Here is a 22,148-nt window from a genome sequence, read left to right as displayed (position 1 = left end):
TGTGTCACGGGGGGAATCAAATACTTCAAATAATCTTAATAAACTAATAAACCTTAAGTTGAATTTTCACAAAAAAAACAACATATGACGAAATAAATGAATTAAAATATATATATATATATATATATATATATTTCTTTTTTGTAAATGTGGATTTGAGTACCCTAAAATGACAAAAATTGTTGATGCCTCGGTGGACAGGTGTCGGTAAATGTTTGAAATAATAATAATAAAAAATAACTGCACAATTCATGTCCATAATTATTCTTTTTTTTTTTTTTTTTTTTTTCAACAACACTCAGCTCAGATGCCCCCTGTTTCTGCTGATCGTTGCTGAGATGTTTCTCCATCTTAACTGCGGAAAAGGTTATTGGTTGGACATGATTTGGAAAGACACACACACACACACACACACACACCACTGGAATGCTACAAAACATTTCTGCTGCACTGAAGATTCCCAAGAGCACCGTGGCCTCCATCATTCCCAAATGGAAGATGTTTGGAACAACCAGAAGGGCCTTAGTAAGAGAGGTGACCAAGAAACCTCTCCTCAGTCCAAAACCCATGGAAGCTCACTTGAAGTTTGCCAAAAAGGTATGTGAAGGACTCTGAGACTGTGAGCAACATGATTCTCCCCATCCAACCTCACCCTGCTTGAGAGCATTTGCCCTGAAGAATGACAGAAAATCCCTCATTCCTGATGAGCTTCAAAAACGTCTTCAACTAATCAATGAGTAGAGTTTGAATTCCTATGGACGTGATCTTTTTTTTTGTAATACATTTACAGACACATGACTACAGGATTCCTTTTTTTACAGAATGAATGATGAAGTTGGAATAAAAATATATTCAAAAATTCAATGTTGAACTGCATAAATAATCCCACGTGAATTGAGTAGGAACATTTTGTTTCAGACACAGAGAGAGCGAGAGATGAACCGTCATCGCTCTCTCTGTAAATAACTACAATGTTTTCTTTAACTGCACTCTGGCCTTTACTCAGAGAGAGTGGAAATCCTGATGTTCTCCCTGCGCTGCCAGACGCTTACAAATATCACAGTTTTGATCTAAGAGAGTGGATATGCCCCCCCTCTCCCCGGGACTCGCAACACCCACCACCTCTATAAAATCAGAGCCTCTTTACACACTCTCTCACACACAGACCTTCACACAGACACGACCAGTTCACACACAAGCTTTCAGGTAAGGCACAAGTTGTGTTTTTTTTTTTTTTATTTCTTTGAGAAGTTTGTGCCCATTTTAGGATGGACTCACCGTCTTTATGAACCCAATCAGGTTCCAGTGGAGATGAGCAGCTCGACGTCTCTCCTCCTGTTCTCAGCCTGGGTCCTACTCGCATGCTTCTCAGCCCAGAGTGAGTACATACCACAGCTGGGTGATGCTCAGATGCACGCCGCATGCCGTGTAACTCCTACCTTCTTGAGTCAGCCTGAAGATAGAGATTAAGTCATCTGAACTGATCAGAAAAGATGAACCTGTATTATTCAAACCCTGAAAGATCCAGGATCTCATCAACACCAGAGTGGAGACTTGTGTGACTGAATATTTCATGTTTATTTTATTTTTTTACAGGAAGCTGCATCAACCGATGCGGAGAAGCTTATTTCCGAGGCAGCGCGTGCCAGTGTGATTATGAGTGTCTCTCGCATAAAGAGTGCTGCAAAGGCTACGAAGATGCCTGCACTTCAAGTAGGTCACGTAAAGATACGGTTAACGCATTTGAAGCAATGATGGATGACTTTTAATGGATGCTGGATGAGATAAAGGTTATATTATTGGATGCTGTTTAGTTTTGGTTAATAGTCAGATTGTGAGGTGAACCGGGTTTTACAGTGGTGTGAAAAAGTGTTTGATTTCTTATTTTGTTTTGCAAGTTTTCACACTTTAATGTTTCAGATCATCAAACTAATTAAAAAATTAGTAAAAGATAACACAAGTGAACACAACATGCAGTTTGAAATTAAGGTTATTATTGAAGGAAGCACAATCCAAAAATACATGGCCCTGTGTGAAATAGTGTTTGCCCCCTTGTTAAAACTGTGGTTTATCATACTTGAGTTAAATTTTTCTAGCCAGTTTGCAATCAAGAAATTTTAAATAGGACCTGCCTGACAAAGTGAAGTAAAGCCGTTTCTCAAGCTTTGGGACAGTGAGAGCCATTATTCACAAATGGCAAAAACTTCCCAGAACCTTCCCAGGAGTGGCCGGGCGACGAAAAATTATCTCAAGAGCACAGCGACGACTCATCCAAGAGGTCACAAAAGACCCCACAACAACATTCAAAGAACAGCAGGCCTCACTTGCCTTAGCTATTACCATTGTTCATGACTCCACCATAAGAAAGAAACTCGGCAAAAATGGTCCACGACGAAAACCGCTGCTGAGCAAAAAGAACATAAAGGTTTTTCTCAGTTTTGCCAGAAAACATCTTGATGATCCCCAAGACTTTTGGGAAAATACTCTGTGGACTGACGAGACAAAAGTGTAGCTTTTTGGAAGGTGTGTGTCCCATTACGTCTGGCGGTAAAAACTAACACAGCATTTCAGAAAAATAACATCATACCAACAGTAAAATATGGTGGTGGTAGTGTGATGGTCTGGAACCGTTTTGCTGCTTCAGGACCTGGAAGACTTTGTGATAAATGGAACCATGAATTCTGCTGTTTACCAAAAAATATTGAAGGAGAATGTCCAGCCATCTGTTCATGACCTAAAGCTGAAGCAAACTTGGGCTCTGCAGCAGGACAATGATCCAAAACACATCAGCAAGTCCACCTCTGAATGGCTGAAGAAAAACAAAAGACTTTGAAGACTTTGGAGTGGTCAAAGTCCTGACCTGAATCCTATTGAGATGCTGTGGCATAACCTTAAAAAAGCGGTTCATACTGGAAAACCTTCCAATGTGGCTGAATTATAACAATTCTGCATAGATGAGTGAACCAAAATTTAGTTTTCCCTCAATAATAAAAACCTTCATTTAAAAGCTGCATGTGTTCACTTGTGTTATCTTTTACTAATATTTAAATTAGTTTGATGATATGAAACATTAAAGTGTGAAAACATGCAAAACTTTAAGGGGTCAAACACTTTCACACCACTGTATATCACTATCACTTTTAAAGTGCTAGAAATAGTTTTCTTTATTAAGTAATGTTATTATTTGTAGATAAGAAGCTACAAAACTTACAATGCTACAATAGCTACTTCAATTTGAGTTAAAAGTGCCACGTTAAAAGAAAAAATCAGGGAAATCGTTTGTCTTTTGGCGCAGCAGGACAGAGTTTATGTATTCATAAGAAAACTTGCTACGACTTTATATATACTTTGTAACATGACACTAAAACTAAAATCTGGCGTGAAGAAAAAAAAAAATGCTTTCGGAATCTGAAAAAATCCAACCTTTCACACCTCCTGTACTGCGCTATAGGAGGATCCTGTAAAGGCCGATGTGGAGAAAGCTTCAAGAGAGGGAGACAGTGTCACTGTGATATTGAGTGTATTAAATACAACCAGTGTTGTCCAGACTATGAGAGCCACTGCAACACCGAGGGTAAGTTCACATCATCGTCGTCATTTTCTCAAGCTTTATCCGATCGCCTCCTTTTAAAAACAATATTTACAAAAAAGACAGGTTTGAAAATGGACTGTGGTGGACCAACTTATTTTGGTCAGGTCAGTCCGCCTTTTGAAAAAAGAAAAAAAAAAATTATTTTACATAAAGCACCTACTAACTGCTTGTATAGTAGGCCTCGATTAGACTTTCCTAATCAAAATTAAACCAGAAGCATTGACTTTCACACGGTACTGGAGACGGCATGAGGAAGAAACCTTGAGAAGGAACCAGACTTAAAAAGACTGTGGAGGCATAAAAGAATGCAATATTTAAAAAATAAAATTGTCATCACACCCTGATTCTTTATTAAACTTTTTTGCTTTTCTACAGCTACTGGTCTCTCATGTCCTCTGACTCAGTAGCAATCCTATATTTGACATATTGTTTCTCATGTATGGTGTAGAAATATACTGGATTTGTATCTGACTGAAATGTATAGAATCCAAATAAACATCTTGGCAGTGTTACACAAAGAGGATTAGGACTGGAATCCTCTTCCGAAGGATGGAATCGAATCATCCTTCGTTTTTTTTGCTCGCACACCGTTGATTGTAAACATGTATGCACATGACCAAGCCACTGGTTTTTAAAACTCGCCAGGTAACAGAGCTACGAGTAGAATTGCTGTAGACACAAGCAGAAACAGCCACGTTTGTATTAACGTCGACGTCAACACTCATATGTGGTTTCCTTCACTAATGATTGACAGAATCCTCAATAGAAGAAGATAACGATCTCGAGGGGCCCACTTTACCGGACTACACGCAAACCGAAGGTAATGTTTTCCTTTTAAATGGTTTATGATTGTTTGTATGAAACATACAGTTTGCTTTGATGATTGGGTGGCTGTTATTTTTTTTGCCCCATTATAGTTAGCCCTATTTTATTTGCTTTACATATAGATGTTATATAAAGGAACGACATAGGAAGTGGGGATAAAAAAAAAAGAAAAATCCTCTAGCAGTAAAAGTTTCCATGCATAATGCCATCATCACTGAATGGAACGTTTGTTTCAGGTGAACATGAGTGAAACAGATTCTGAAAGTTACTGTATACTACGTCGACACTCATTCAGATAAATCTGAAAACAGTGTTAGTCCAAAAAAAAAAAAAAAACGCTCTGCATTTTCAATCGTTCCCAAAAAGTTACTCCTCCACACTGAAATGTCTTTCAAACGCTGAGGGAAAAATTTTGGAACAGGGTTTTCACTTCAGCATACTCAATGGTATAAGCCAGGACTATATTCCGTATTATGTTCTTGACCACAAGGTGCCTTATTCTCTTCAAATAATAGGTAAACTCAAATCGAGCTCTTCAAATCAAGCGAGCATCAAGTCAGGTCCTTCAGTATTGTTCATGAAGGTGGACTTCCAGCTTGGTGATTCTCTGGCTTGTCAATTTTTTTAAAACACTTTCTACAGTTACAGTAGGTTGTAGGTGTATGTGGCTAGAACTTACCAGAGTTAGATTCTATAGAATGACTGATTTATAAATATTATGCTCATGCACCCCACCCTCCTCTCCTCTAGATGCTGAAAGTGGTAGCAAACCTTCTCCTGCCGACGTTGCTGAGCTTTCGGACCGACATGAAAACTTGCCTGGATTGGGAACCGTGCCAAGTGAGGATACAAATATGTCTTTAGAGCGTTACAATAAAACAAGACAAAAAGTCTTTTTTTTTCTCTCCACTTAAATTTGTTTCTGTGCTATTCCTTTCAGGTTTAATTGAGGACCCTGAATTACCTCAGGTTAACTTTAAACCTGAGCAGATTTCTCCTAACAGCTCACTGACTACCCCGACCACGAGCCCAACACACCCCATACCTGCATCTCAGCAGAATGTAGAACTCACCAAGGAACCCCAAATCACTGATGCACCTGCTAATCTTGAAATAACAAAAACCCCTCCGTCCGTCTTGGAACTGGAGGAATTTTTCAACAGCACCTCAGTTCCCACCGATCGTCTTCGGCGCACCTCGATTAGACTGAGTACCCCACCAACAGCATACTATTCCAGCACTTCACCCACCACTCAGTCTGATAATCCATATCCTACGCCTACCAAACCTGTCGGATCGGAAGACACGCAGGACCCAGAAAGTCCACCAGAGGCTCAGTTCCATCAGAGTAATACCACAACCCTAGAAACAATGGGCACGGTCTCAACAGACAAGCCCAGCGGTGCTGAAGAATTAGAAACACAAAAAGGAAACCAGGATATAAAGGACGTACTTTCTACAAAGGGTTCTCCAACTCCCCCTATCTTGATAGAAAGCACCCCCACTGCTGTGACAACGAGCCCTTTTCCAACTAAACCACAAGACTATAAACCCAATCTTCAAGACCCTCAGGATTATCAGGCAGGTCAGGATACTTAAATTTTTTCACATACACCATGCCAGCAATGTTACTGCCGTGCAGACGTCATTAAATTTTGCTTTCCTTTTCACAGATGCCAACAGCGACACTAATCTCTGCCACGGGTCTCCAGTGAACGGCTTGACCACGCTCAGGAACGGCACCGTCGTGGTTTTTCGAGGTCAGTACAACATTTCCAGTAAGGTTTGCCATTTTATTTTTTTTATCTGAAGCACTAACATTTCCTGAGATCCCCAACATGTCTACATACATGAACTTTGACTACAGTTTTTGTCACATGACTCTGACTATAGTAAAAGTGAACTAAACGACTCCCCAAAAAGAAAGATTCGTCCAGTTTGATAAACGAGATTTAAAGAGCCGAGTCACCAAAATAATTAGATCTTCCCATCACTACTCCCAACCTCCTAGAAATTTGCCATTAAAAGCTCTCCTGATACTCCGTGTGGGTGATCAAGTTTACTATTGTATACTAGGTCACTACTTCTGGATGCTGGACTCCCGGAGGAATGCCGGGCCTGCCCATTCAATCGTTGACTTCTGGGGAATCCCTTCTCCTATTGACACGGTCTTTACCCGCTGTAACTGCCAGGGCAAGACCTACATCTTCAAGGTAATTGTTACTGCTACGAATAATCAGGTAAAAATCATACACAAGCAATTCACAGACCGATTGTATCATGTGAGCATTTTGCATGTGTTGTCCCTGCACTAGGGGGACAAATACTGGAGGTTTGAAAATGACCTCATGGACTCCGGCTTTCCCAGACCCATCAGTGAGGGATTTGGACTCGGGGGTCGCGTCGTCGCAGCTTTATCCATGCCGCAGTACAGAAGCAGGAAGGAGTCGGTGTTATTCTTCAAAAAAGGTTGATTAGATTTGAATATATCGAATATCAGTATCTTTATGAACTGGTTGTTTGGTAAAACAGTGTTAAGCCCTGTATAATATCAGTTGATTCGGCCGTTTCTGAACTGCTCGTTCTCATCTGTAGGAGGACTGGCTCAGAGGTATACCTACCTCAACACACCTCACTGTGGCAGCAGGTCCACTGCAATTATAGTCAAGAGGAGATTCAAAAAGGAAGCAGGTAACAACCTTAAAAAAAACCCTTTTCATAGGTTTGGAAGAACTGAAAGAGCAGAGGGGGAAAGTGTGTGCAAGATAAACCAGAGATAAGAGTATGAACACACACTATGGTTTGGAAATCAGTGAAGTAATCGCTTTCTCCAGGAATCTCACCATGACACACACACACTGTTTAAACACATTATTTAAAAAAAGTAGAAAAACTAAAACTAGTTGACCTCACAGGCTGATGGGAAGAATGAGTCAATCTTTAATTTATGCCTGGGAGAAAAAAAAAAAAAAAAAAAAAAAAACTGAATGAACCACAGCTGGTAAAACTTTGATTTTGCAGTCCCTGAGCTGGGTGCGGAGATCGTCATAAACAAGACATGGGTAGGCTTCCCCTCCACGGTGACATCAGCTGTGTCAGTACGAGCCACGGGAGGAGACGGATACAAATACTACGTGTTCTCCCTCAGTAAGTACGCCTTCGCTTGAAATCGTGTCTAGAAATCGTGTTTAGCTGGGGTCTTGAACGTGACTGGACGACTGGGAGGGGTAGGAAATGTTACACTTGACACCAGTTAAGACATGAGGTCATAAGAGTCGATTATATACTCTGGTCATGAACAATACAGTACATAGCAATCTCGCCCTTTAACTTTGTGTTTATATATACACATTTATATATAAAGGGATGTTAAGATTCACCAATTGTTCACTGGATGTTCATCATGGCACCTCATGGTAAAGATCACTCTGGGGATTTGAGAATTACAATTGTTGCTCCAGCACTTTTTAATCCTCCTGGACATGGAATTCACCAGAGCTGCACAGGTTGTTGCCGGGATCCTTTTCGTGACATCGTGGATCTGCTGGATATTAGACACCTTAAGTCTAAATAACTGCCAACTAAAGTTATGGTTAACGAAGCTCACACAATATTCAAACTTTGGACATGTTCAAATAGGGTGTACCCACTTTAGTTGCCAGTTATTTATAAATTAATGGCTGTTATATTTAGCGGCCAGTAAATCTGTACTATTATACAAACTGCACATTGACTTGAATATATCCAAGATTCATTTCTACAGTATTGTCCCTTTAAATTATATAAAATGGTCACTTTTAACATACTTGAGTTTAATTACATGATTTCTATTATAAATGTGACCGATACAGATTCTACATTCAGCCATGGTTCACTACCGTTAACATGAAAGTTTGCATTTGTTTTACAGCCAAGTACTACAGTCTGAAGCTGGAAGGTAACACTCCAGTCATTCTCACTCCCAAAGCTGGACGAGAAAATCAAAAATCAGCCAAAAGTTGGTTCAAATGCCAAGAGACCAGTCAATTCAAATAAGACTTAAGCCTGTGTGCAAAGATACTCTACACTTTGAGTGCTTTCAGGCACTGCATTATAAGAAGAAGAAGGTTTTGTGTGTTTTTGTGAAGTATGCCGCTTGTTTTGCTCGTATGAGTTTCCCGTCCAGTGTTTTGAATAAAAAAAGCGAAACTTTTTATTTAACAAAAAACATCTTTATTGTATTCACATAAAAGAAATGGATGCTGTAGGTTTAGGACGAAAGCTTCAATGGAACTTGAGAATGATCAGAACTGTAGAGGTACGGGCTTGTTGGAACAGTGCTGTAGGAGGAACTACACTGACTGCAGCATCTCGAAAGCTTCATCTGGCAAAGCGCCTTCGCACTCCCATGACTCCGGATCCATCTGCAGTAAGGGACAGGATGAAGCACTGTGACCGCCGTTCCGGGCGCCGGAGTGTATAGAACGTACGCTAGATGCTTTTGGCAATTATTTCGAATAAAACGACCTGTGTTGACCTTATGCTGTGCTTATAGATGACCGTGTTTGTGCGAGGATTGGGCGAAAGTAGCTGTACCTCTCTTAACGAAACCTCTGGTGGCCCGTCCTCGTGTCCACTGCCTGACTGAACCAGTCCTGACTTTAGGAGCCTGTGTGCTGCTTGTGTCTAAGAATGAATGAAACCAAACAGGAGAAAAAAAAAAAAAAAAGTGTTTGAACAATATCACATAGCAAAGTTCTGTGTGAAGAGTGAGTGTGTGTACATTTGTGTACCTGCGGAGCTAGATGAGGGCTCCTGGCTGGTAGAGGGGAGACTGGCCTCATCTGAAGGCTGATCTGGCTCCTCAGCCTCAGGCTGTGAAGACTCCAGAGCTACCTCAGTACTGCTGCTAAACACACAGTTTGCTCGCTCTTTAACCGACAGCATTGATGTCCTAAATAAAATAATTCACACCGCAAAAGCCCATCCTCCACATCTCGAGTCTACATAAGGGCCAAATCTTAGAGGTTCTGAGGAAATCTGTCACTGTATAATTTAAAATAAACTCAAAAACCAATTCACATTGTTCCAACTCAGACAATAAAAAAAAAAAAAAAAAAAGGATTCATTCCAGTTTTATTAAATGCGATTTCACCTCACTACTTGTATGCAATTGTAGTCAGAAACGCTAGAGCGTTTTAAAATGACCCGTGACCAGGACATGGAGTCTAATGTGTCTAATTTGCACTCACCCGTCCTCCCCTGCCTCGAGCAAGACGTCTCTGTCTTCGGCGGTGCTGGGCCCAGTCACAACGCACACACTCGGTGTAGACGTGCTCACTGTTGGGACGGACTGGGAGGCATGGTCGGTCACCTCGGAGGAGTGTGTGTCCGAGAATGCAGTGACTAATCAGGACAAAACAATATATATGTATAATAAATATATATATATATATATATATATATATATATATATATATATATATATATATATATAATTTATTTATTATACACATTATAATGTGGGGGGGGTGTGATGCTGGTGTACATACCTGGAGCAGCCACCTGAAGTGGGGTGGTGGGTACGCTACGTCCCCCAGCTGATTCCTCATGAGTGGGCAGGAACATGGGACTGTCGTACATGCCAAGCCCTTCACAGCACACACAAGTACACCATCAACACACTGCTTAGAAAAAAGTTTCAAGACCCCTGCTTTAGTACATATGAGTAGGTTTTATATGAGGGACACATTTTTTTCAGATTTATTGCTACTGAAATCAAAACATGAACTTATGTATATGGTTTGTGGGTGAATCTAAAATAATTAAGCTACATTAACAACTAGAGGGCTACCAATTTTACTGATAGCTGAGTCGGATTGTTCGTGCCAAATAAATCAACCGATAGTTTTTTTTTTTTTTAAATGGATACTAGATGGATACTAAAAAATAAAATAAAATAAACACTCCATGTAAACTAGTGCTGATTTTTATTACAGAAATAAACATGAATATATACTAATTAATAAATATTGAATGAATTATAAATAATAAATATAATAAGGCTCTCTGTGCAGCGTGCTACGCAGCATCGCGTGTTAAAACAAACAGCACGTGGCCTCGCTGATCCACCTCTAGAGGCCGCTCTCGTAATAACAACCGACAGAAAGCGGAAAAATACAGCGGTATGTATTTCTGTCAAAAGCTGACAGTTCCACCAATCAACCAGCGGTGCCTCGACCTGTATTAATACCAAAAATTATCAAAATATGAGCAAAACGTATAAAAAATGTAAATGTCCAACTATGTCTCTGGCATTGATTAGGGGCGGGCTGTATTGGGCCAACAGGCCATAGTTTGGGGACCCCTGTGCTAAAGACTAAATTATTTAATTGTTTTGTGCGGTGTGATTTAGAGTGATCTGGCAGACAATTTCAACAATACCTCCTTGTGAAGCCAGCTGGTCCAGATCTGCATTGGAAGAACTGGTCTGTGGGACGTCATCGGAGAGGCCAAAGCCGAAACGTAGCACACCTGCGACCTGCGGTGAACTTAAGAAGACACAAACTGAGTCATAAAACCTTTTGAGAAGTATCTTGTTACAGTAAAATCTAGATTCCAGACTGGATTTCTCATTGTTAATACTGGTGCTTACTGGAGAGCTTCGCTGAAACAGTCTGTACGATGGGAGGTGGGCAGTGTGGGGGTGCTGGGGACCATACGGTCGTCCTCCTCATAAAAGTGCTGCTGTTGCTGCTGGAAGAGCAGGAGAAAGAATAAAAAGCAGAGTGAACACAAGTTTGAAGCCAAAAGCTATAACTATGCTACAGGCACTAATTTGGAATACTCACTGCACTACCGGACACCCCGGAGGTCAGCTGAAGTCCTCGGCCGACTGGCTGCCGACGTGCAGGAATGCGCTGTGTTGAACAGATTCGGCTCATCGTCAGTCACAATGCAGTATTACAAATCATTACAGAGTATTTTTTTTGTTTTTACAAGTTAATAAAACCTGGTGGAATGAGAGCCGTAAAAAAAATAATGTACAATTGAGAAAATCATGAGCCGTGCGTAAAAGCACGATTAAAAAAAAACGTTGAAACATATTACGAAGAATTTTTGTTGTTTGAACGACAGCCGATTTGACAACAATGAGTGAAGGAGTAAATCGCAAAACCCAAACACGCACCTACAGAGGCGTGATGCGCATAAGTCACGTGATGAAGTTTAGTAGGTTAGACTCGTGTGTGCTTAGAGTGCGTTCTTTCCCTGAGTGCTTCGGTTTATTCAAATGCATGTAGAATGACCACAGAATTCAAGATATGAGGCAGAAAATGTGCTAAAAATCAATTGAAACTTATTTGAAAAAGGTGAATCCTCCACACAGAATATGAAGGATATTTTAGGAGACAACTGCCCATGGTGGTCAAAACAAGATTTATTTCTATTTTTTTGCCAAAATCACACAACCCTAATGAAGAAATACGACTCGAAAGTACCTGGACTTGAGAGGGTGGAGCTAGCTCTTGTATGGGTGGAGCCAGAATGCTGAGACGAGGAGGCAGAGACTGCTGGAGTCTCCGTGGTGATGGTGGAGGACGCGGCACGGAGCTGGTGATTGGTTCAGGGGAGAACGCCACTTGCAAGGTGGATAGTGAGGGGAACAAAAAAATTAACAAAAAAGATAAAATGATTATCATCACACTTTGACACTATCTAGAGACCAGCAAAAGTGGGTTAGTGTATCTTACAGGGGGCAGGATTTGACACACACTGGGTGGAGTCTGTCGCACAGAGACTTTCCTCAGTTTCAGTACCGGGGTCTGTGGCATCAGGACCCTGAGAGGGGAAACATAGGTGTGTATTAAAAACAAACAAAAAATACTTATACATTTGGTCTTTAGTATGTAATAAAGCGCAAAAAATAAGGGGGGGGGGGGGGTGTTTGCAAAGCAAAAAAACAAAAACATACAAATTAAATGTTTGACTTTTACCTCTGTATTGTCGCCCTCATATCCTCCCTCAGTGGGGTCTTCATTTCCGCTCCCCTCGTTGCTGTCTTCTCCTTCCGCCTCGATTCCTCCCTCATCATCGTCTTCTTCATCCTCGTCATCCTCCTCCTCCTCATAATCCTGAGACGTGAAAAACAAAAAACACGTTAAGCTACAACCATTCATTACGGAACAGCTGTGAGGTCCAACATCTTATTCACTGGAACGAAGTCATGTCACCTGCTCCTCTTCGTCCGTCTCCTCCTCTTGCTCTTCCTCGCTCTCCGAATCGCTCTCGATGATTATGACCGATTCGTCCGGCTCTTCCTGACTGTGCGAGTCGGACACTTGGGAGAGAAGAAACTCCACAGGAACAGACTGAGATGCCACAGTCTCCTCCTCTTCCAGGTTAGTATAGTTTTCCAGCTCCTACAAATAAATGAAAGACATCATTTGTGTGAGCAATATTTTCCTAGATATTTATTTTGCCCTTATTATTGAATTTAAATTTGAAATTCCACTAATCAATGTTTTAAACCTGTGCTGAAAACATTCTCATGCCAATTCTCATTTCTTATGAAGGTCACAATTGTAGTACAAGTTCATTTGACTGATGGCACCAAGAAGAAGACTTGCCTCAACAGCATCAGCTGCTTCCTGGCTTCCTCCTGGTACAACACTCTCTGCTTCGGTGCTGTCCTCAGTGAGCATCTCCATCTAAAAGCAAACATTGAAATGTCACTAAAGACCGAAACTGCACCGATATCGATAGCTCTGATCAGATTTTTTAACCCATGTGTCTTTTTGGTGGAAGTCTCACCTCCAGCTCCACTTTCTGCATGCGCAGCTTTTTGGAGATGGGGGGCTCAGTGGGCTCCTCTTGAAGCTCGGGCTCCACCGCAACAGCGTCCATTTCCTCTTCTCGAGGCCGCTTGGTTATGGTGCTTCCAGGTGTTGCTGAAACTGAAGAGTAATTACAGTTTAACACGCAGAAACTCCAGAAAAAGGGTAACAAAAGGGTTCATTTAAATCAAGTCGCATCTAGGGGGGTGCGATATTGACAAAAAATATATATATAAAATTATTTTGGATTTTATTATTAACGATGATCAGATGATATTGTGCTGAGTGCGTTATTGTACCTTAAGAACAACCGTGGACAGCTGACTCCTGAAATTATTTTACATTTTTCATATTCTGTGGATGGTGTCAGTTTACAGGATCATCTTTGAGTCAAAGTCTTACATTTAATCAATTAGATTAATAAAACATTTTGGCTGTTACTAAGCAAATCTTATAAGTATCAACAAAATTCATCAAATGCAACTTGAGAGTCTTGAAAGAGACTTTAAATGTGAAATTACAACCACCAGTAAGTCACTGATAATAAGTGAATCATTTTGTTTGGGATTTGTGATTTACTCAATATTGTCAAATCACACATTGTTAAAATAATTACGATATTATTATACACCCCTAGTCACATGCCTCATTAACACAAGGCAGTGAAATACAGGTTTGTACTTTAATATACACCGAACCCAGAGAACATGAAGTGGATCTCAGCTTCCACACAAACACCAAAACACGACTGCAGTCTAAGCTCAGAACTGAGCGATGCTAACCGCTGCACTGCTCTTAATCCATACAGCATTAAAGCACTAATCTGGCATTAATGATCACCTGTTCCAAACACAGATGTGGATGTGGAAGGTCTTTCCATCTGGGACGTGCTAGGTGTAGCCTCCATCATCATGGTGGCGGAGGTGGGCTCCTGACTTGCAGGCTCTGTGGGGGGTACACTCTGTTGCTGTGTGGGCTGGACGAACGCAGTTGTTTGGCTCTGCTGGACACTCAGCATTGGCTGAGCCAGAGTGGTCTGAATGTTGGGGCTGGTGGAGCGCACAGAGCCAGTGGTGTTTCCAAACACGGACACGTGCTCCAGAGGAGCGTCTGATGACAGGGCTGTGGGGGGAAAATACAAAAGACGTTCAGAAACGGAAATCTCCAAATTTCTTAGTTTTCAGATTAGTCTTACAGTGCTGTAGTTTATTTGGAAGTTTTTTTTATTTTTCCCCCAAACCTACCCTCTTGGCTTTCCTGCTGGGTGGTGGGCATCACTGTTGCAGTAGGAGTGGGTGTGGGCACTGCAGCTGGAGTGATCATTGGTTTTATACTGGCCCTCGGGGTGGGTTTGTTCCCAGGAATGGCTTGGGGTTTGCTGGGTGTGGCCACCAGGGGAGTGGGTTTTATATTGGCTGTGGGAGGCTCTGAGCTGCTCGCACTGGAGACACAAAACGTGAGCAAATGTTACAAAATCTTCGCGCACTTCACTCAATGGCAGGAGCGTGAATACTAGTTAGCCTACAGTCACATACCTGCCCCTTTCAGCCACTGGTGTAGATTTCAGAGAGATCTGCCTCTGCTCAGTGGTCCTCTGTGGCTCCTGCACCTGGGAACACAATACACTGATCAGCAACAAGAAAAGGCAAAAAGTCTATTTAAAAAAAAAAAAAAAAAAAAAAAAAAAAAAAAAAAAAAAAACATTTTAGGTTACACATTGAGCGAACGGAATCAAGCTACCTTGCTGGTGCCTTGCTCCACTGGCTCATCTCTCTGCTCCACGTGTCTTTCCTGCTGCTCGCGCAGGTCGCGTAGCTCCCGAAGCTCCTTCTCCTGACGGCTCAGGCGGCCCTCGTACTGAGAGCGCAGAGCATTCAGACGCACCTCCAGCTCCTCGCGCTGCTGCTTAAACTCCTCGCGCTGCTGCTTTAGCTCCTCGTTCTCCTTCGCCAACTGACTCTTCACCTCTACATGAGAAAATGGCAGTCAAGTGGCATAGTTAGATTTTGACAGAAAAATGTTGTTTCACAGTTCTTACCCACAAGGTGGTGAATTTTCTGTTTTGCCCCCAGAATCGCTTTTCTGGTCCGATCCTCCTTCTCGACTAGCTGCTGTCGGAGTCGGTCTTCCTGCGCCAACTTCTCCACCAGCTCCTGCCGCAAGCGCGTTAGCTCCCCCTGCAGGTGGGATACCTGGTCCTGCGCTGCGCGTGCTTCAGTTTCACGCTCCCCTGCTGTCTGTGAACAGACAACACACCCAGTTTAGCACAGAATTTCCACGTTGCGCAAATTCAGGGACTTGATCAAAGCGGAAAAGACGCTATTCAGTACTATAATTATTGATGGGAAACACACTTTGTTTAGGGTTTCCAGCTGGCTCTCCAGCTCCTGAGTCTTGGCCTCTGATTGGCTGAGGGATTCTTTGAGGCCCTGTAGCTCCTGAGCCGAGGCCTGCTGAGCTTCCTGGTCTTGGACTGGAGCCGAGGCAGCAACTGCCACCATCTATAAAACGGAAAACTTGGATCTTAGCATGAGAGCAGCTTATCTAAAACTCATCCTTTCTGATATTTTTTTTGTATATAGAGGTCATATTGTGTTGCTCAATGTGGAATATCTTATAGGAGAAAGGAGGGGGAAAAAAAAAGAAAAGAAAAAAAACCACTCTTACCTTGTCATGCTCAACTTTTAGCTCCTCATATTGGGTTTTATAACGGCGTCCAAGCTTCTTGACCTGAGTGATGGTCTTGAGCTTCTCTTGGATGTCCAGGGTCTTGGCCTCTAGCTCTTTCTTCAGACTGTCCCTTTCTACTGTCAACTTGCCAAGATTCTCCCGCAGGTTCTGCACCTGGGACTGCAATGTGGTGACTGAACCGCTAGTCCTAAAAGCAAAAAAAAAAAAAAAAAAAAAAAAGCTTAAAAATAATCCAACAAATAAATATATTATGCAGAGTGAAGCAAATACTACTGATGTCTCTGTAGGTCATGGTGGGCTGTCGGTGTGTGAAGGTTGTCTCTGTCTGTAATGATAATGATTGATGTCTAAGTGTTTTTTTTTTTTACCTGGTTGACTCTGCCTTGAGCCGGCCGGTTTCCTCAGTGAGCTGCTGGATGCGCTTGAGATGGGCTTCTTTCTCCGAGTGCAGCCGTTTATACTCTTCTGGGTCTGTGTCCTTCTGCTGACTCACCAGGAACTACACATGGACACGATAATAATGTTTTTAATGTATATTACAGAACTGCATGTTTTAATTGCAGTCGGGTCTGTATACATCTGGCATTGACTAATTTAATACTTTCTACACATGATGAACAATCATAAATTGCCATTGTTTATGCTTTATTGCAGTGTATTTGCTGTCAGAATTGTTTCTACACTTGTTGTACATTACACAATTTACATTAGCAAACATTTAAAATCCCTTTTTTATCCCTCTATAAACCAATATCTGTATTTATGTACTAAAAATCATCAGTTGGCATGCAGACCTGAGTACGTGCTTTCCAGCGCTTGATTTCCTCTTCCAGGAGTTTTTTCTCAGCCTGCAGCATGCCGCTCTTTTCGCTCAGCTCGGCGTTGGACTCCTGCATGGGCAAGATGTCTGACTGCAGCTTGCTCACCTGAGAAAGTAGAGTACAGATTGTGGGCCGTGCCGTACCTGATCGGCAATTACAAAACCCCCTCAAGCAACACTCCAAAATTGTAATATGATCGCAGAATTTCCAAATGAAATAAAGAAAAAGATTTTTTTCTGATTTATAACTATGTTTAAAGACGATTTGTTTTCTTTTACTTTGGCTTGAGTCTGCTGTAGCTCCTGCTCCATTCTTTCCTTCTCGTCTCGCAGCATCTTATTGGTCTCCACCAGCACATTCATGGTCTCGGTCTTCTTCATCAGCTCATCGTGTTGGGACAAGGTCTTTGCAGTCACCTTAAAAAAAAGGATTTAAAAATTAAACATTTTTATTTTATTTTAACACATGGTTTACAGGGGAGGGCAAAGCTTAAAAAAAATATTATGAGCATTTCGACACCTGCATCCTCTCTCTTTCAGCATTGAGTGAGTCCTGGACCTCCTTCAGCTCCCGCTCCAGGTGCTCCACTCTCAGTCGGTGCCTCAGACACTCTCCCTGAGCCACCTCGAAACGTGACTCCGATATCTCTTTCTCCCGACGAACAAAGCTAGAATTCAAATATTCGACAAAACCAAATGAATGACCGAAAAAATAAAAATTATTTATATATAAACATATATAAAGCTCTGGCAAACCTGAGGATCTCAAGGAGCTGCTCCTGAGACTTCCCCTCCTCAGTGAGGGAAACGTTCAGTGAGCTATCGCCGGCTGCCTGCTGGAGCTGGCTCACCATCTTCCCACTCAGGGCCTGGATCTGCTCATGTAAGAGCTCGTTCTGCTTCTGCAAGTCTTGACAGCGTGACTCCATCTTAGTGTGCTCCTCCTGAGAGACAGAAAGCAGAACAGGGCACAGGATGTCACATTTTTTATAAAAGGCTTTCATACACACACACACACACATATATACATATATATATATACACACACACACATATATATATATATATATATATATATATAAGATATGCCAGAGATGAGCTGTAACATACTTTGAAAATCTTCTCCTGCTCCTCCCAGGACACTCGGGCCTCAAACAGCTGTGCGCTGACCGTCTGGAGCTTCTCTTCCAGCTGCAGGCGAAGCTGTGAGGCATGCTGGCCCTGAGCTTTGGCTGCTTGCAGGGCTTCCACATCAGCTGCGTGGAGTAACATCTCTTGCTCGTACTTGTCCTGGGCCTCAGCAGCGAAACGAGCCTGCTCCTGGCTGTCCAGCACGGCCTGCTGCACTTGAGCTTCCACCAGAGCGGCTTTCTGCAACGCTTCCTGGTGCTCGGACTGCAGGCTGCTCAGGTTCTGCTGCAGCTCACTCACCTGAAATCAGGAATGAATTAAAACTGCTTTATATAAATAAGGTCACAATCAAACTACTTTGTTACCACTACTATACTACTGCTTTTTTTTCCTGCATCTCCAGTTTGTGAGAAGACTGGAATGTGTAGAGGATAGTTTGATATTAACAGAATTGAATGCACGGAGATTTTTTGGTGTACAACCAATAAACTGAAATGTGCATAAATGCTCCTTTAAAACTACACTAAACAAATTGTGCTTTTTTTTTTTTATAGAAAAAGCCACAAAACTGCACCTGCTGCTCAATGGCTGCCACAGCCTTCTGCTTCTCTTCCTGCATTTCATTCTTGGCCTTCTCAGCTTCGTGTAGCTTCTTTTCCAGCTGCTGAAGCCGCTCGTGAGCCTCTGAAACCTGGCCTTCCACCGACGCCTTCACTTGTTCGGTTACCTGGAAGAGAAACGGGCACTGATCGCCTGCAATTTGCTGCGCCGCAAAACCTCGGTTGGAAATACGCGAGTCAGTAAAAACAGTTTTGTTACAAATAGCTTTGAAAAAAAGAATGACTAATGTCAGCTGAATGACAGCTGTGGACAGATGTGTTAGGAATAAACGTCAGTTAATTCATAACCATTAAAATCCATTATTCGTTGGTCACCTGTTTCTCTTTCTCCAGGGCCTCCTCCAGACTGAGGCACATGGCTCTGTACTGATCGAGAGATGTGGTGGCGCTCTCGAGTCTCTCCGCCAGGTCCTGGCTTCTGCTCTTCGCTTCATTCAGATGCTTGCGCAGTTCCTCTGCGTCCTCTTCGTTGGCCGGCGGCCCTGCGGCAGAAAGAGGACGAGATGTAAAGTGATCCTGTAGCACTGAAGTAAGGGCAGCATGAGCTCTAGTTTCTCTCATTTTCATTGACATTGTACTGGTCAAACACATTCTATAGAACAGCCTGAACCAGTAGATATTGAGCCAGGATCATTGATATTTATATTACCAGTACAGGGTGACCAACTATCTGGAAAAACAAACATCACGTTCCTCTCTCATGAAACACCTAAACGATTAATCACTCAGGCATTTAACAGACTGCAGAGAAATTGTGGGTAGTGTGTGTTACCAGCGAGGCTTGTATGAGTGCTGGGTAAGGAAAGCCGTCCCTCTCTGGTGTTCATCTGCTGCTGGAGACCGCTGAGCTCCTGCTGTGTGGCGCTTAGCTGCTCTCTGGTCCTTTGGTGCAATGCGCACTGCACCTCCACCTGCTTCTTCGCGTCCAGAAGCTGCTTCTGTTAACGATAAGCGGCTTTCGGTTACTTTGAAGTCAAAACAACATTAAATGAACTACTAGAACTCATAATAAAGCTTGGACTTGCATCATGATTGCGCTCCAGTGTATGCCTCTGCTCCACCTCCTGCTCCAGTTTCTTCTGCAGCTGGGAAATCTCTCGCTCTTGCTTCTCCACCTGTGACGTGAGCCGGTGCCTGGTTTCGGTCTCCGAGCGCTCCAACGTGGCCTGAAAGAACGCACGAACGCCTTAGTACACGTCGTCTCCTTTGGGTGTAAGGGTACGGAAGCGTCAAGTACCTGGATGGATTTGAGATTGGTGAGCAGGAGGTTCTGGTTCCTCTGCTGGGCTAGGATCGACTCCTTCTCCTGGATCAGACTCGACTCCACCGTCTTCAGCACATCTCGCTCCTTGCGCAGGCTCTCCACTTGCGACTGAGTGTTTAAAAGAGCGTTCGTAAGTCTTTAGTTAGATTGTTGCAAATTGCCTAAATCTGGAGTCTTGAAACACCAAGCTAACTGCATTAATATACAATAATATCATGTAAAAGCATAAAAGTGATACAATTTAACAAACAGCGCGTTGTGATGCACATAAAATACCTTTATATACATTCTGTTATTTCTGACTAACATCCAGGTTACCAAAAAAAAAATAAATAAATGCATGTAAGCGCTAGTAAACTTGAACATGTTACATTAAATAGTAGTATCAAAAACTGTTAAGGTGACAGGCAGCCAATTGGAAAAAGTTACACACTGGTTAAACAGAAGCATTGACGCAGTCTTGTGCATGTGTCTGGCCATGTCTACATCTACACTTGTCCAGATAAATTTGAATCTGGCGTTTCGTCCAAGTTTAGCAAATTTTGTGAAACGATTAAAAAAAATAACATTTCCTTTCCAGCTCTTTCGAACTCCGTGGCAATGTAGAGAAAAACACATTTATGTTGCCATAAATTTATTCGGTAATAAATAAATAAACTAAACGTCCCCGGTCTATTTTCTGCCGCATTTCATAGCATCTCTTAGTCTTCTGTGATGCTTCTGGTTATAATTAACAAATAAAAAAAAAAGAAATAAAAAACCCCTAGATCAGCATACACACACTTACTTCGAGGATGGACAGTTTCTCATTCGCGGCACGCAGGTCTTGTGTGAGCATGTGCACCGTCTGCTCGCTCTTCTGTCCAGCGGCTTCCTGCTTCTGGGTTTTCTCTCTCAGAGAAGCGATCTCCTTGCGGTAACCTTCCACGTTATCCTGCAGCATCTCATATCTGGGACACACACAATCACTTTTCCATCTGCAATAATACACATGCGATTGGTTTTCGTGTTGTGTTTGAAGACCTCGGCTCTCACCGCTTAGAAGCAAACTCCAGCTGAGTGGAAACCGTGGCGTTCTGGGATCTCCGTTCGGACACCTGCTCTTGCAGCTTCTCGCAATGCTCCGTCAGATCCTTCTCACGTTCTGCCTTCTCTTTCTTAAAAACCCCGAACACCTCTTGGAGCTGGAGGCAGGCGCACACAATTATTCCACAGCAAATACATTCAGATGCTGCAGATTAAACAGCTTCAACTGTGTCTTATTTTAGTTCTTGACACGTTTTGTAAACAAATACACGAAGCATGACTGCACTGCGCACTTCCTTTAGATAAGAAAAATAATACAATATTTCGCAAGAAGAGAGTCGCAAGAATTTCACTTCAAAGAGCGGTGCAATGTATAAGTCTTTGAATTTGGCAAAGCTTAAAACACTCACGCCTTCACATTCAGAGGGCGACTGATTTATTGGCTTTGCGGATTAATCAGAACCAATAGATTGTAAAAATACATCCCGATCATTTTTCTGGGTTGCGTTATACAGTACGAGAGCGGCCACTAGAGGTGAATCGTTGGTGCCTCATGCTGTTTATTTGAAGTGTCTTAGATTTGATTTTTAATGGAGATTTTTTTTATTAGGAGTGTTTGAATGCGTCTTATTTAGCAATATAATTAATATATTTATATTTATTACAATTTATGTAATGAAGCTCAGATCTAAATATTTAGCTATCGGTAAAAATGCTCAACCGCTATTCAATGTTCACACATCATGAATTCGCTTTACACATCCTGGTTCTTCATATTTCAAGATATCAGCGTCAATGTTTTTCACAGAGCCGTGTGTGTTGCATCGTGCACCTTGTTCTTTACTCATTTGTACATTTGTGATCAGTGGTCAATAATTCATTTCCATTTCAGTAGCACAGTGCAGGTGTCAGTTCCCACATCTCTCCTTAACCTAATTTAGTTTTTTTTATCCATTAGGGATTTAAACATATTTAGATCTGCTCCACAGGTAAATGCACTTTAAACTAAAACCAAACTGAATCCTGCAGAACTGACCGATGTATAGCTACACCTTTACACCTAATCATAATAAGTGCAGCAGTGGCCTGCCTTCTAGTGCACACTATGTATTAGTCACCTGTTTCAGTGCGGCCTTGGCCTCCACCGTCTCCGTGGAGTCTTGGATTGCAGCGGCGACAAGCCCGGTGGGTGTGCCCGTGGTGGGCGTGGCCGCAGGGGACCGACGGGGCGTGGAGGTAAGAGAGAACTCGTCCGAGGAAGCACCTACATTCCAATAATCACGTTATATTAAAGCAAAAACAAATCTAACAGCGTCTGAATTATGAAAGCAGAGCTTCTATCACCTTGCTGAGGGAAGTTGACCCC

At 42.2% G+C, this 22,148-nt stretch overlaps 2 protein-coding genes across 8 annotated transcripts in view; one reads left to right on the top strand and one right to left on the bottom strand.

Moving 5' to 3' along the window:
- Positions 1 to 18: 18 nt before the first annotated feature.
- prg4b (proteoglycan 4b) lies at positions 19 to 8,904 on the top strand. The gene is made up of 13 exons (XM_083563059.1): positions 19 to 1,206; positions 1,300 to 1,378; positions 1,597 to 1,713; positions 3,452 to 3,574; positions 4,347 to 4,412; positions 5,168 to 5,257; positions 5,358 to 6,002; positions 6,091 to 6,177; positions 6,494 to 6,630; positions 6,733 to 6,886; positions 7,013 to 7,108; positions 7,439 to 7,564; positions 8,328 to 8,904. The coding sequence occupies exons 2-13, from the start codon at positions 1,312 to 1,314 to the stop codon at positions 8,450 to 8,452; spliced, it is 1,833 nt and encodes a 610-aa protein (XP_083419185.1). The 5' UTR covers positions 19 to 1,206; positions 1,300 to 1,311; the 3' UTR covers positions 8,453 to 8,904.
- Positions 8,607 to 22,148, bottom strand: part of tprb (translocated promoter region b, nuclear basket protein) — a 20,499-nt gene continuing 6,957 nt past the window's right edge. The window contains exons 15-50 of one of the 7 annotated variants that reach the window (XM_083562889.1): positions 22,127 to 22,148; positions 21,901 to 22,046; positions 20,792 to 20,940; positions 20,544 to 20,706; positions 19,730 to 19,864; positions 19,518 to 19,658; positions 19,265 to 19,430; positions 18,808 to 18,974; positions 18,447 to 18,599; positions 17,852 to 18,172; positions 17,498 to 17,685; positions 17,262 to 17,409; positions 17,021 to 17,158; positions 16,716 to 16,847; positions 16,290 to 16,420; positions 15,898 to 16,108; positions 15,585 to 15,731; positions 15,269 to 15,467; positions 14,971 to 15,197; positions 14,766 to 14,839; positions 14,475 to 14,671; positions 14,071 to 14,352; positions 13,208 to 13,350; positions 13,024 to 13,104; positions 12,628 to 12,816; positions 12,391 to 12,528; positions 12,148 to 12,235; positions 11,896 to 12,035; positions 11,248 to 11,316; positions 11,052 to 11,152; positions 10,841 to 10,947; positions 9,949 to 10,047; positions 9,649 to 9,802; positions 9,190 to 9,305; positions 8,993 to 9,082; positions 8,607 to 8,820 (exon numbers count right to left, since the gene is read on the bottom strand). The exon at positions 22,127 to 22,148 is cut by the window's right edge and continues 142 nt beyond it. In XM_083562889.1, coding sequence (XP_083419015.1) covers positions 8,777 to 8,820; positions 8,993 to 9,082; positions 9,190 to 9,305; positions 9,649 to 9,802; positions 9,949 to 10,047; positions 10,841 to 10,947; positions 11,052 to 11,152; positions 11,248 to 11,316; positions 11,896 to 12,035; positions 12,148 to 12,235; positions 12,391 to 12,528; positions 12,628 to 12,816; positions 13,024 to 13,104; positions 13,208 to 13,350; positions 14,071 to 14,352; positions 14,475 to 14,671; positions 14,766 to 14,839; positions 14,971 to 15,197; positions 15,269 to 15,467; positions 15,585 to 15,731; positions 15,898 to 16,108; positions 16,290 to 16,420; positions 16,716 to 16,847; positions 17,021 to 17,158; positions 17,262 to 17,409; positions 17,498 to 17,685; positions 17,852 to 18,172; positions 18,447 to 18,599; positions 18,808 to 18,974; positions 19,265 to 19,430; positions 19,518 to 19,658; positions 19,730 to 19,864; positions 20,544 to 20,706; positions 20,792 to 20,940; positions 21,901 to 22,046; positions 22,127 to 22,148 — 5,196 coding nt within the window. In that variant the 3' untranslated portion in view covers positions 8,607 to 8,776. Of the gene's footprint in view, positions 9,083 to 9,189; positions 9,306 to 9,648; positions 9,803 to 9,948; positions 10,048 to 10,840; positions 10,948 to 11,051; positions 11,153 to 11,247; positions 11,317 to 11,895; positions 12,036 to 12,147; positions 12,236 to 12,390; positions 12,529 to 12,627; positions 12,817 to 13,023; positions 13,105 to 13,207; positions 13,351 to 14,070; positions 14,353 to 14,474; positions 14,672 to 14,765; positions 14,840 to 14,970; positions 15,198 to 15,268; positions 15,468 to 15,584; positions 15,732 to 15,897; positions 16,109 to 16,289; positions 16,421 to 16,715; positions 16,848 to 17,020; positions 17,159 to 17,261; positions 17,410 to 17,497; positions 17,686 to 17,851; positions 18,173 to 18,446; positions 18,600 to 18,807; positions 18,975 to 19,264; positions 19,431 to 19,517; positions 19,659 to 19,729; positions 19,865 to 20,543; positions 20,707 to 20,791; positions 20,941 to 21,900; positions 22,047 to 22,126 lie in introns of all 7 variants that reach the window. The other 6 variants (XM_083562892.1, XM_083562893.1, XM_083562894.1 and 3 more) reach the window with 6 other exon arrangements.

The sequence above is a fragment of the Silurus aristotelis genome (genome assembly GCF_946808225.1).
Source record: "Silurus aristotelis genome assembly, chromosome: 15".
In the NCBI taxonomy this organism is placed as follows: Eukaryota; Metazoa; Chordata; class Actinopteri; order Siluriformes; family Siluridae; genus Silurus; species Silurus aristotelis.
The sequence above is the reverse complement of the archived record's forward strand: the minus strand, read 5'-3'. Positions and strand labels throughout refer to the sequence as shown.

Excerpts from the sequence above, each read along its gene's own strand:
- prg4b (XM_083563059.1), top strand. The coding sequence starts at position 1,312 with ATGAGCAGCTCGACGTCTCTCCTCCTGTTCTCAGCCTGGGTCCTACTC. Across the intron at positions 6,631-6,732 it reads GCAAGACCTACATCTTCAAG|GGGGACAAATACTGGAGGTT; the intron begins GTAATTGTTACT and ends TCCCTGCACTAG. Across the intron at positions 7,109-7,438 it reads GAGATTCAAAAAGGAAGCAG|TCCCTGAGCTGGGTGCGGAG; the intron begins GTAACAACCTTA and ends TTGATTTTGCAG.